The sequence below is a fragment of the Thermobia domestica genome, chromosome 10 (assembly GCF_964235325.1).
Source record: "Thermobia domestica chromosome 10, izTheDome1.hap1.1, whole genome shotgun sequence".
Lineage (NCBI taxonomy): Eukaryota > Metazoa > Arthropoda > Insecta > Zygentoma > Lepismatidae > Thermobia > Thermobia domestica.
The window spans coordinates 163,663,600-163,676,731 of NC_137463.1; the positions used below are offsets into that span (position 1 = coordinate 163,663,600).

Below are 13,132 nucleotides of genomic sequence, written 5' to 3' on the forward strand. Positions count from 1 at the left end.
CTGCCATTATCTCTGTGGGTACACCACATTCCATTGACCCTGAGTTGTGTAAGAATGCCAGGGGGATAAGAGGGAAATCCTCCTCTGTAGAACTGGATATTTTCCATAAGTTTTGAATTTCCACATATTAATTTTCTCGGATGTACACTTCATCTCCCTTGTAAAACATTATTTAATTCCCATACTGTCTCTGCGGTTAATACAACCACGGCTTTTCTTTGACCGTCATTTTACTGTCATCCATGTATCACTACTGTATTTTGTCTATTTTCATTGCACCGTTGCATTACCAATGCCGGAAAGTCATCCCGTTAATTCCCAGACGATATATGAGGAATCCTTTGCACACTTATGTCAAACATTTGAACATGCGTTTAATAGGCCAAGCCGATATGATAGTTATGTATTTCTGAGCCGCTTTCCTAGCTCCGATCATTATCCCGGTAGGCAGGTGTGAAAATCCTTTCCCCCACATTCGAAGCTGTCTAGTTCCGCGGCCCTGGTCATTTCCGGACTATATTTTATATAAACTTATTTCAGTTGTTTTGTGCCAGGAATCTGTGGTTTCATTTTTTACCATTACTTTTGGGACACCCTGTATATACGGGCTGGACAATTTATCTTGATCATCCGCTATAACAGAGAAACCAAAAGGGAGAAAAATAATAGTTTTAAATAATAACTATATAAATAATAGTTTCAATTATTTTTGTAACTCAAAGAAATGGGGGCTTAGGTCCCTCGGCCCCAGGCTAGATCCGTCACTGCAGCGAATCTTCACTAGTCAAATGTGTCAATTGTCAATTTATCAGCAAAATAATAATAATAAAACATTTTTCGGACATTGCAGCATATCGTGGTTTTACATACCAGAAAAGAAGTGTTATGATACACTCATTCACATTTTATTGCGCATATCAAATATGAAAATGCAATCAAATTGTGTTATTCGTATGAAAATATTGGTGCGGTTAGCAGGTCTTATTCTCTTTGTTTAGTTTGTCCTGAGCCCGCAAATTAACATGGGAAAAATCTCGTTCAATTTGGAGTCGACTCAGGCTACTTATGCAACCTCTAATGTATATGTTAAATTTATGACTATTCTAAAGATGAAGAAAGGGAGACATTGCCTTTTTCTTTGTGCTAGCAGCTATTTAAACTTGATCTTGCAGCAAAATTACATTAAACCATGAATGGACTTGTAGCTGGGAGGTTAACTTTCCACACAAGTAAAAAGTTGTTCTACCTGTTTCTGAACAAGTATATTAGAGTACACTATAACTAGAAGGCTCTAATCGTCTGCTCTTCATACGTGCAATACATGTATGTGCAACTTATTGGAATCAGAATATGTAATTATGTTGTTTTAGTACTAGGATGATACGAAACAAAAAGAAAAGAAAACAAAAGAAAAGAAATAATCAATAAAAGAAAGAAATGGCACATATGGTTTGCTCTTTATTTCGGTGTACGCTAAACATGATTATTTTAGTTTACTTATTTCAAGTTTTTGACTTCTGGGAAGCAGTATTTTCAATCATTTTGTGAGTAGTGTTGAATATTACAAGCATAGTTTTTATTTAGTCATTTTTGTGAACTCTAGTTCTACTTCTGTACTATGAGGTAATATCAGAAACTTGTAATACTTAAGATAACTTTAAATACCGTAATAGGATTTAGCGGCGATAGAAACAGAATATCATTGTCATAGTAAGTAAAAATCTCCTAATACACTTTTTACAAACACTAAATTGCATTTAAAGTTTTCTTTCCTTTTCATCTTTCTTTTTGTTTATATTTTCTTTTCTTTTTTAATGTGGAATATATATACGAGTATATATAAAGTATAAATCTTTCGAAAGTTGTTTTTTTTTTTATTATTATTATCAGATTTTATGCTAGAATAAAGGTTATTGTATTGCTACTACAGAATTAGGAGACAACACATTTGCACACACAGACTCGAATATAACTTCATAAAAATGCTTAACTAAATATAATTTATATTATTTCAATTACTAAGATATACATTTCAAGTTTAATTACATTGCAATTTATTTACAAGTAGTATGGGTGTCACTACTACGAGAAACCAAGCAACAATAGATACAATTTGCTAATTCACAGGTCATATTTTTCTTATAAGTTCATAAAATAATAGTAAAAATATTCCACTGAAATAAGAAATATCAACTGCATCAGATTGGCAACAAGCGACGTACATTTTAACCTCACAAAAACTCATTTCTCATTACTTTCTCGACAACTACGGATGACAATCAAGGCTCTACCATATGTACAACACGTGCATTTGCACGGGACAACAAGTTTAGAGGGACGGCAAAATCTGTCATAACTATATTATTTAAAATAAATATTTCTTGTTAGAGATAGACTTCATGATTATGGTAGTTAAATTTACTAAGCTGACTTCTATTAGAATACTACATTCATAAATCATGTTTAGTTTAAGGTCACGTGGACAATGCTAAAGCAAATTGTCAAACAAATCCCTGCATGAATTATTTCATTGTTGTCAAATAAAAAAAAATAATTCTCGAACAGTAGCGAATGCCTTTCCATTTAGTTAGTTATCACAGTTTTGATATGAAGGATTACCATCTTTCCCCTGTATGTGTGTTTACTTCATCTTTCACTAACAATATAACAGATTATCATTTAAAGAAAACAGCAAACACAACAAGATTGTATTTGACTATGAGTGCGAGTGCTAATTCCCTCCCCTTTGCTGTTCATGATGGGCTAGCATACTTAAAATCGTGGCTTTTAGGATTTGTTCTTTCTGAAGAAAGGGGGAGCGGCAAATGATGCCATTACACGGGGCGGCAAATTGCCTAGGGCCGGCCCTGATGACACTTCACCTTGAAGACAACGTTTTCCGTATCTCAATGTGAACTATGTCTTATCTCTGAACAATATCATAGTAAAAGAATAATTAAGGAATAAGAATAGATCATAATTTTGACTTTCATCTCTTTAACCGTGCTGTATACTGTCGTCTTAATTCAAGGATCGATTAGGAATTTCAGCTTAACTTCAGCATACAATCTTACATTTACAAAAGCAAAATTTGTTTTTATCGATTTTCTCGAAATCTACATATGAGGGTATACACTCACTCACATCATTTTGTTCAGCTGAGTGAAATATATCAATTGTTAAGCTATATGTTTCATCTTTGGACTTTTTTTTTCTTCAATAAATGGGATTTTCCTCTGGTTTCAAATGTACCAAAAAATCAGAAAGATTAAGCTCCACTTCGCCATTTTCTAGAAAATACACTTGATTCTTAGAAGCCCACTTTATTATTAACATATCTTTTGAATCAGAATTTAAAAATAAAAGTTATATTTCTACAGTATAACTCACAAATTAAAATATTTGGGGAAAAATATGCTATAACTTATCTAATTTCTTACTTTTATACGAAACTGTAATATTATTTGTGGTCAGAACCAGTATAAATAAAATCTAAATATTTCATGGAGTATATAACATTGTATTCCGTTAGATAAAATTTCCCCCTGAAATGCTACTTCCCAGGTGATCGTTATTCATTCCCTTTAATGGCATTCAAAATTTATATATTCCATGTTATATGTTTACTTTTGTGGACTTGAGTTATTCTCCAAATTACTTTAATAATTGGTTTTCAGTATAACTGTTTATGTTGTCATATCTTTAATAAATAACAGACCAAAACCATATTCCCAGAAAAATTAAATGTCGACTGAAAGCAAGGAATTCGTATTATTAATCATTCGTGATGTGCTGTATGGTTGCGAAATATGGTCGCTTACTCTGAGGGAAGAACATAGACTGAAAGTGTTTGAGAACAAGATCCTGAGACGAATATTTGGACTCAAGAGGAACGGGAATGGGGAATGAATAAAACTTCTTAACGAAGAACTAACTAATTTATACCGTTTACCGAACATTGTTAGGATTATCAAATCTAGGGTGCTCCAGTGCGCAGGCCATGTAGCCAGAATGGAAGAAAGTAATTCAAAGTTTTCACTGGAAGTCCAATCAAAAAACGACAATTAGGAAGACCTAGGCGAAGATGAGAAACCAATATTAAGATGGATCTCACAGAAGTAGGAATATAAAGTAGAAACTGGATCCAGTTGGTAAAGAACAGACGTCAGTGGGGAGCTTTTGTGAACGCGGCGTTGAACCTCCAAATTCCATAGGCCATAGACTTAGTTATTTTTAATAAATGATTTTAAACTATGTACTCTTGAACTAATTACAATGGTGGATATTACGGAATTCTACCTACTTAAATTACGAAATTCTGGTTACTCTGCAAATGTTCGTCCATAGTTACTAATTTTAGAAAAGAAACAAGAACATTTGTGAAAATCAAATTTAAATATTGCAAGATATTAAAGTAGTATGTTTATAACTCTTAGGAATATGTGTGCCACTGCTGGGAAAATTTATTTAACAGAGTATATTTTTTTTACACACATTACATAAATCAAGTTATAGCAATCTGTTCAACAGAACTGTCAATTATTGGCAACAAATGACTTGCTTTTTCACCCCATAAAAGTTTGTTTTTTATCGATTTTCTCGGAAATTATTCAACAGAATTTACCCTTAAGTAGCTATGTTATGTTATGCTCAGTATGGTCTATCAACTGATATATCAACATTTTAGTATTATATTAAAGAGCTTCATGATGATATACTTCATTATTAGTCTCATCTTAATAGGTAGCATGATTTTCATTCAGCATCAATTTTTAGGCTCTCAAAATAATTTGTTTTTCTCAATTTTCTCGAAAAGTACGCATTAGCTTTTATACTGATACATATCATTTTCTTCCGATTAATAAGTTTTATCGATTAGTATATGTCCCATCTTTGAACAACAATTTTCCCTTTTAAAGCTTGTAATATTGTAGAATTTATTTATTTATTGTTCACAATACTTATTCAATTAAACCCATGAAATTGAAAGTGAAATAAATCAAAGAAACTCCTTGGAATTAAACGTTGCATAACTTCATTCAAGTACCAGGGGCGGATCCAGGACGGACTTCTGGGGGGCGGTAGGTTGTAAAACTGCTACATAGAGCTACTTTTAACACCTCCAAAGTCTGGGATGGGTTTTATTTATATATAAAATAAGAAAGTTTCCTCGATCGCCCCCCTGGATCCGTTCCTGTCAAGTACATACGAGTACGTATGAAGAGTCGGAGATGTCATATGAGTAGCGATGATTTCAGAGATTGCTTCGGGTGAAATTCCGCGACAGCTGGATTTTGCACACTCTAGATCCCAAATTACTTAGAAATCTATGTTGGCCTTTTTGAACACAGATTCTTGTCCACAATGATAGCTTTAAAATCTGTGTGAAAACAAGGTTTTCCTTCAGATTAGAATAGAAACAGAAGTTAGAAATAAAATACAAATTATATTGGTTATTAACTAAATATAATTTGATCAGTAAATACAAGTCAAGATACGTACAAAACCAAGTTTTTATATTTACAATCCACATGTTAAAAATTTTTGGATGAAATTTTAAGCCTACAATTTTTTAAAAAAATAATCCTCCTTGTCTCATATTCTGAATATGCATCACCTTTAAGCACCTCATACTGTTTCAACATGAAGTTATGTCTCTTCAAATCTTCCTTTCTTTGTGCATGCATATCTCCTTTCGCATTTGCTGTTAACATGAATTTTGTTTCTGATTATATTTTCAATAAAGATGAAATCACCTGATAAATATCTGAACTCGGTGAATAGAATTGTTCATTGTCACATACATATACAAAGAAGAGAAAATATTTTCCATCTTACAACATTGCTTAATTTTTTGTTCTCAATCCTGTGCATTATGACAGCTTGTCAACGGCTTATCAGATAAAACTGATAAAACCACACAAGTGTACGCAATTTCATTGCAGCCGAAATTCCTACCTGCACAATAGCTATCTATTTTCCCTGGGGATATATATCCAATCCTGTTCGATAGTTTTACAGTATTTTTCACTCTCCGTATTTCCCCGAAATGCCTCTGAGGTAAATCTAAAATCATCACTGCTAAACTTAAACAGGAATAAAATATGCAAAATGTAAGAAATGGCCAGAAACTTAAATGAAGTCTAATTATTGATCAGGTTTAAAGTTAAAATTACAAACTTACTTTAGTTTCTTTCTTCATTTCATCCTTTAATTTTTAACATCCCTTTTCACTGCAGATTAGATAAGACATAGATTTAGAGCTTGCAAGGAATGCTCCCTACCTATAAAATGGGTTTTGCACATTCTGAAATTAGATTTAGATAGTCCATCTGAATGCGTAACATATCTCAAAGTTCTAGCTGGTAACGGATACAAACAATGAAGTTATGGTACAATAAAGACTTACAACAAGTGAACTTACACAATAGTAAAATTTTTAAGATAAATTCTAAACTTTTCAAATCTATTAAAACAATCGATAATAAACTTCAGTGTCGTTATAAATACCACATGGGCTATTCAGAGCATTATTATCATTGCTGTAATACAGTGTTGCCAACTTTGTATGTATTTTTTAATTTTCAAATGGCGTTACGCCATGTTATTAGGTATACGAGATGACTACGTAATGATGTACAAAACTATATCTAATGCGTGACAAGACGCGTTGTTATAGCATTGATACATAGATCGCAAAATACACGAAAACAAGTAATGATTTTTGACGAAAGTAGTTCCAAAGAAGAATAGTCTCAAGTCAAAATATGCACATTAACTCAACAACATCGTCAGAATAAAAAAGAAAATTCAATGGATTATAATATTGAATAAATCACAATAATCGTCAAAAAATGAGGCCAGTGAGAGAGAATGACGTAAAAACCATTAAAATGACCAGTCAGGTTTTGTCGTTTTCTGGTGGTTAGCGTACCGCATTTCCACGCGGCGAACTCGGGTTCGAATCTTACTCACTACCAGTTCTTTACGTTTTGTTAGCCATACGGGAAAAATTGTAGAATAGATTTGGGATATCGTCAAATACTAACAAATATTATCAAAATATTGGCTTTGGTACTCTGTTATACAGATAACGGCTTTCCTGCAGACTTATTGCTACAAGTACGATCCAAAAAATGAGTTTCCAATTAAGGTAGGTCTAAAGAGGATTACCGGTATCCTACTTCAAGAGCGAAAATATATTGGCTGACAAAACAGTATATAAAATCTATTCCGATCAGGGATCAAAGCTTGATTACGGTGTCTTTTCAAATTACTGCTAAAGTTTGCAACTTGTTATGTATTATACATATATTCCTATTCGCCGTTATCTAGTTACCCTGCTTGTGTATGTCAAGAAATCAACTGAATATTTGAACACATCATAACAGAAGAAAAAAATAATTAACTAGAGACTTAACTTCAGATCATAAATGTTATCACATCCGAAAAAATAACCAATGCATTGATTGGTATATGAATTACGGAATGCCTTTTACGATTTATGTGTCAACGGAAAGAATAAAAGCATATTCTTCACGCATAGTGTGTACAATGGAATAAAAGACGTTTGTAAACATAACCTACTCATACGGCTATTAGATATGAGTTTTGATTGGTTGGGGTTCAATGGGAACGTCAGCATCAAGAGATGTGGCTTTAAATGCGATATCAAATGTATCCTGAAAAGCATTGATTACATTGCTTTAAATAAATTCATATAAAATGTATCATCGTAAAAGAAAGTTGTTACTTTACATCGAATCTTCTTCCACACCTTTATGTATCCAAACTTCATACTTGTGAACTACTTCGCTGTTTGACACCTAAGAATGTATTAAATAATATTTCTGAATATTTTTTACTTCGTCAGAAGTGCAGCGATCATAGAATCATTAGCCTTATTTGTCACACTGGAAAAATTGTTGTGCACATGCTGAACGGGCAACTGGAAAGTAAGATAGAAGAGATGTTAGACGAAGATCAATTTGGATTTCGGAAAGGAAAAGGCCCCGAGATCTATTAGGTTGATGAGAATTATATCAAAACGAATTTTTGACGTAAAGGAAGAGTTATGTTTGTGCTTTATCGACTGGCAACAAGCTTTCAACCGGGTCAATTGGACTAAACTTCTGAAAATGCTAGAAATAAAGAAATCGGGTTCAGCTGGAGAGACCGACGGCTCATTGGCAACCTGTACATAGGACAATGAGTGAAGTTGCGCTTGAGTCAAGGAGAAACTAATAATGTGGAGATAAGAATTGGAGTCGAGAAGGATGTAGTATGTCCCCAAAATTATTCAACATTTACAGTGAACGTTTAATGAAGAAAGCATTAATGGGAAGTGGAGATTTCAAGATTAGAGGGAAGACCATTAACAAGATTAGGTATGCTTATGATACGGTTATAACAGCTAGAACTAAAGAAAAACTACAGGAGATGATTGACAAAATAGTTGACACTGGGAAGATGAAAATCAACATAGAAATATCGAAAGTATTGAGAATATCCTGTGTTAACGCGCCCTTACGATTCAGAGTGGAACAAAGAGGACTTGAAGAAGTCGGTAATTTCAAGTATCTGGAAAATGTTTTGACGAGAGACTTACTGCACCAGAAAGATCAGGTCAAAACTTGCCGTAGCTAAAGAGGCATTCAAAACGAAAAGATCATTTGTAACAAAGAAGCTTAATATTGGATTAAGGAAGAAGTTGGTCAAGTGTTATATATGGAGTACTGGATTGTATGATTTAGAGACTAACACATTATGGAAGTTAGAGAAAAAGTAGTTAGAGAGCTTCGAAATGTGGAGTTGGAGGAAGATGGACAGACAGAGATAGAAGATAAAATGGACAGACAGAGTAACAAACGAAGATATTTTAAAACGGATAGGAGAGAAGAGGACGTTTCTAGCCAATATTCTTCGTAGGAAGGTCAATTGGATTGGATACATCTTACGAAGAAATTGTCTTCTTCATATCGCCACAGAAGGAAAGATGGAAGGAAAGCGAAAGCGAGGAGTAGAAAGAAGAATACAATTGATCGATGATTTGAAAAATAGAAGAAAATGATATTAGGAGTTGAAAGAGGAAGCTGAAAATCAGGAAACGTGGAAGAAACATTTCGAGACCCGAATCTTAACGAAAGTCCCAGGACTTGGTAAAGAGCATAATAATAATAATAATAATAATAATAATAATAATAATAATAATAATAATAATAATAATAATAATAATAATAATAATAATAATAATAATAATAATAATGTATACTCCTTATACGCTCCAGTATTAGTGTCTTGAATATTTCGAACAAAATCTGGTAAATAAGATTTATTTGGTTTAATATTTCGTAGTTATTATGGAATGATAATAACTACGATTAATAAACACAAATGTCGGGGAAGAGCGACGAGGTATATTGCAGTGGAAAGAAATGAAAATAATCGGAATATCTTTTTAAAACTTATCGACTTATTCAGTTTTGTCGAATATGATAAACTAGACAATTAGAAATAACAGAACATCTAACTGGTTAATTATATACAGGGTATTGAACTATATGTGCAAACTGTAAAAAGCGATTCGATACATCAAAATAAGCGAGAAAGTTCATATGGGTCTGTTGACGGAAGCGTATAGTTTTAGCGCTAGGACCGCCTAAAAGTGTGAAGATACTACACTGCAACACGTGTTTTATCGAAAAGAAGAAACTGTGGAGTCGCGATCCGTATTAGCGTAAAGAAAGGCATACGTACAACATCCAAAAATGTATTTCAGCAATGAATGAGCTGGCTATTCATAGTCCCAATAGATTTCTGAAATATGCTCTGATTTAAGGTTGGATCAGGAGATAAAAGGTAAATCTTAATAACAGTGAATGCGCAATGTGTCAACGGGAAGTCGAAGTGTTACGAACCGTCAGCTCCATAGTTCCTTGTATTCGGAATAATACGTGCTACGATGTATTGCTTCACGGTATGTTTTACGGCTTTAACAGGAATAAATGTGAACTTTTGCCCACAGATTTATATGATTTTTTAAAACTTATTTTGATATGAGGAATCACCTCTTACAGCTTGTTGTTATACTTCATTAACACCTTGTACATGAATCGACATAATGAGTATTATAACTGCTAATAGAATGTAACTTGAAGCCAATTGGGATCTTTTCATGCGCCAGAGTTCTGAACTAACTTCTACAGTTTCATTTAGAAGATTTTTGAAAACATACTTCATAAGCCATAAATTATACAAGTCCTGAAACATAGGTATCAAAGCTGTTATAGAAGTTAAGAAATTGTTTAATTTTGTAATTATTTGTAAATTTAATTCAGATATAATCTTGGCATTAGACTAATTAAACAAGTGACAAATACTGGTTGCTTATATATATATTCATTGTAAATTAAATATGGCAGTTTGCTTTTGTCATCTAGAGCTATCTTCACTTTTCAGGATCAAGGTTTTAAGACATAAGTCTAAATTTAAATACTAGGAATCTAACTTAGACTTTCAAATAAAAAATATTAATTTGCTGGTTTGGATTTCAACGTCAGTCCCAGCATCAAGGCTATGAGATGTGAATCTCCAATTTAATGTGGGGTCCGAAACATCGGGAAACTAAGTCGAGTCTCCCGCGCCTAAGTTGTGTACGCTAATCACATGGCCACGAAGGAGCTCTCACAAAAGTGTGTGGTAACCACTAAGTACTAGAGTTGTTATATATAACTATAGAGCTGTACCTATTTTGTGTACGAGCATATCAGTTCAATGTAAATGGAATGGACTTAATTGTATTGTATTACGATGAAAGTTGTTCGATATTAACTTATAGTTTAGATGAATAAAATAGAATTTCTCGATTTGTTGTTATAATAAATCTGCATTAATATACTGTAAATATTAGCAAATCTACGAATGTTTGGAATCGCTTAAACAGCATGACATATATATATATATATATATATATATATATATATATATATATATATATATATATATATATAGTATTAAAATCTTTGTAGTATGATTTATCCAATTCCGCTATTGCTATTTAATTACATTTTTCTTCTTCTCTTTCTAAAAAGATTCATCGAACCTAGACAAAACAACTTTGTTGCCATCTTTGCTTTTGGTGAAGGGTGGCACAACTATCATCACGCATTTCCCATGGATTACAAGGCAGACGAATGGGGCAAGTACAGCAACAATTTATCTGCAGCATTCATTGATTTCTGTGTGTGGCTTGGTTTAGCATATGATCGTAAAACTGTGTCACCTGACCTAGTCAAGCGCATGAAGAATAGACTAGGAGATGGGAGCTACGATAAATTCTCAAATATGGATCAAGAACTTTCCAATGGACAAGCAGACCTTAAAAGTGAATAAACTAGTCAAATCGCTCAACTAAAGTATGTGCTTCTACTTTTAGTGATATTGCCAATAGGTCAGAGTGTGTGTGAAGTATGATGATCTTAAATGTGAGAATGAAAGCTGAAATTTGCTTTTGTATTTATAGACTGATGGTCAGATACGTGGTATTCTCAAGACGTCGATCAATAATTTATTGTTAATGATAAAGGTAATATAGGAAATAACTTAAACATGTTTTATTGTTTATGATTTGATTTATAAATTTGTTGCCAAACACATACCTTATGTAACTTCATTGTGTATTAGGGTATTAGTATTTATGCTAACCCAAATATTTTGAACTAATTCTTCTCTTATTTTATAAGAAACTTGACATTTTGAGAAAGGAGGTCCTTTCCAGCCATTCATCTTCATATTTCTTTATGATATGTATCTGTACTATCGAAGATTTATTAAACAAAATAACATTAACAATTATAATATTTCCGTGTAATTATGAGCACTCGATAAATGTTGAAACTATGTCTCACATTCTGTCTTATGAGCACTCGATAAATGTTGAAACTATGTCTTACATTCTGTCTTATATGTTATCAACTATAATAAGATTTCTTTCTTGAAGAGGGTAAGAAATGAATTTGTTACCTATCCTTCAAATTCACATTCTGGGAATGAGAGTATTTGCCTAGTTTATTATTATGTGAAAAGTAATACAATCTAGGTTTTTGAAGAATAGTATAATAATATGATTGTTTCGTAACATTAAATTTGATTCTTATTTTATACTAAAATCTTTTTAAAATTTAATTTCTTATGCGTCCATTTAGACATGCCCTGAATAACTATTCCTTCTTTTGTTGCTATTACTTTTACTCAGATCATAAAAAGAAGATTAATTGTAGAATTTGTTAAGAATTCTTGAAATAAGATTCTAAAGAGAACACATAAGAAAATATGCGTTATCAAATTATTATTATTTATTACTTAAATACCCATATACATTAATTAAAAATATTTGAGCTGTTTATTACTAGGGAAACATGTAATTTCCAATTACGTGTTGAGAATGAACTTATGATAAATCCCAATTAAATAGAAACGAGAAGAAAATATAATTATATCTTTGTACATATTTATATGTTTAAATGTTACATTATTTAATTATTTTCGAGTGTTCCACGCTGAAAATTCTATAATTGCTCATAAGTTAAAAGTAATATGCACGGTAATAGAAAAATATGTTTTGTAAATAAATAGAAAATTAAGATTTTTCTCTTATTTATATTAATAACTCCTTAACCTAATACCATTTCTTTTTCACTTCCTTGTACAAATATACGTACTTATAATTTCTCCCCTATTTCAATTAATTGCTATAATTATCTATGATAGTTAAAAAACGGCAAGTAAATTTCGATTTTCATTTTTTTCCTACTGAATATTTTCTGAAAGTACGCCATTCTTTTAAAATCAATATATTATGTTACGTTCAATGACGAAATCAGTAACTCTCAAAGCCACAAATTTTAATACCAGCAGTACGGCAAGTTTAGAATACATTACAGTGGCGGATATAAAAAATGCAACATCGAGAAGGAAACATGAATTCCACATTTTCAGAATGTGTAGATGATGAAAAGAAAATGATTAGTAGTACCTCTGTAACGCATTACATGCCCTCGCAACACCTCATGAAAGTAACAGCTGTAGCCAAGGCAGGGAGCCACCACAGTTCACACTAATGGTTGAATGTTTT

At 32.3% G+C, this 13,132-nt stretch overlaps 1 protein-coding gene across 1 annotated transcript in view; it reads left to right on the forward strand.

Moving 5' to 3' along the window:
* LOC145662813 (acyl-CoA Delta-9 desaturase-like) overlaps positions 1-12,552 on the forward strand; it is a 49,563-nt gene extending 37,011 nt beyond the window's left edge. The window contains exon 6 of the mRNA XM_081728704.1: positions 11,091-12,552. Within this exon, the coding sequence (XP_081584830.1) occupies positions 11,091-11,391 (301 nt within the window). The 3' untranslated portion in view covers positions 11,392-12,552. The remainder of the gene's footprint in view (positions 1-11,090) is intronic.
* The last annotated feature ends 580 nt before the right edge of the window (positions 12,553-13,132 follow it).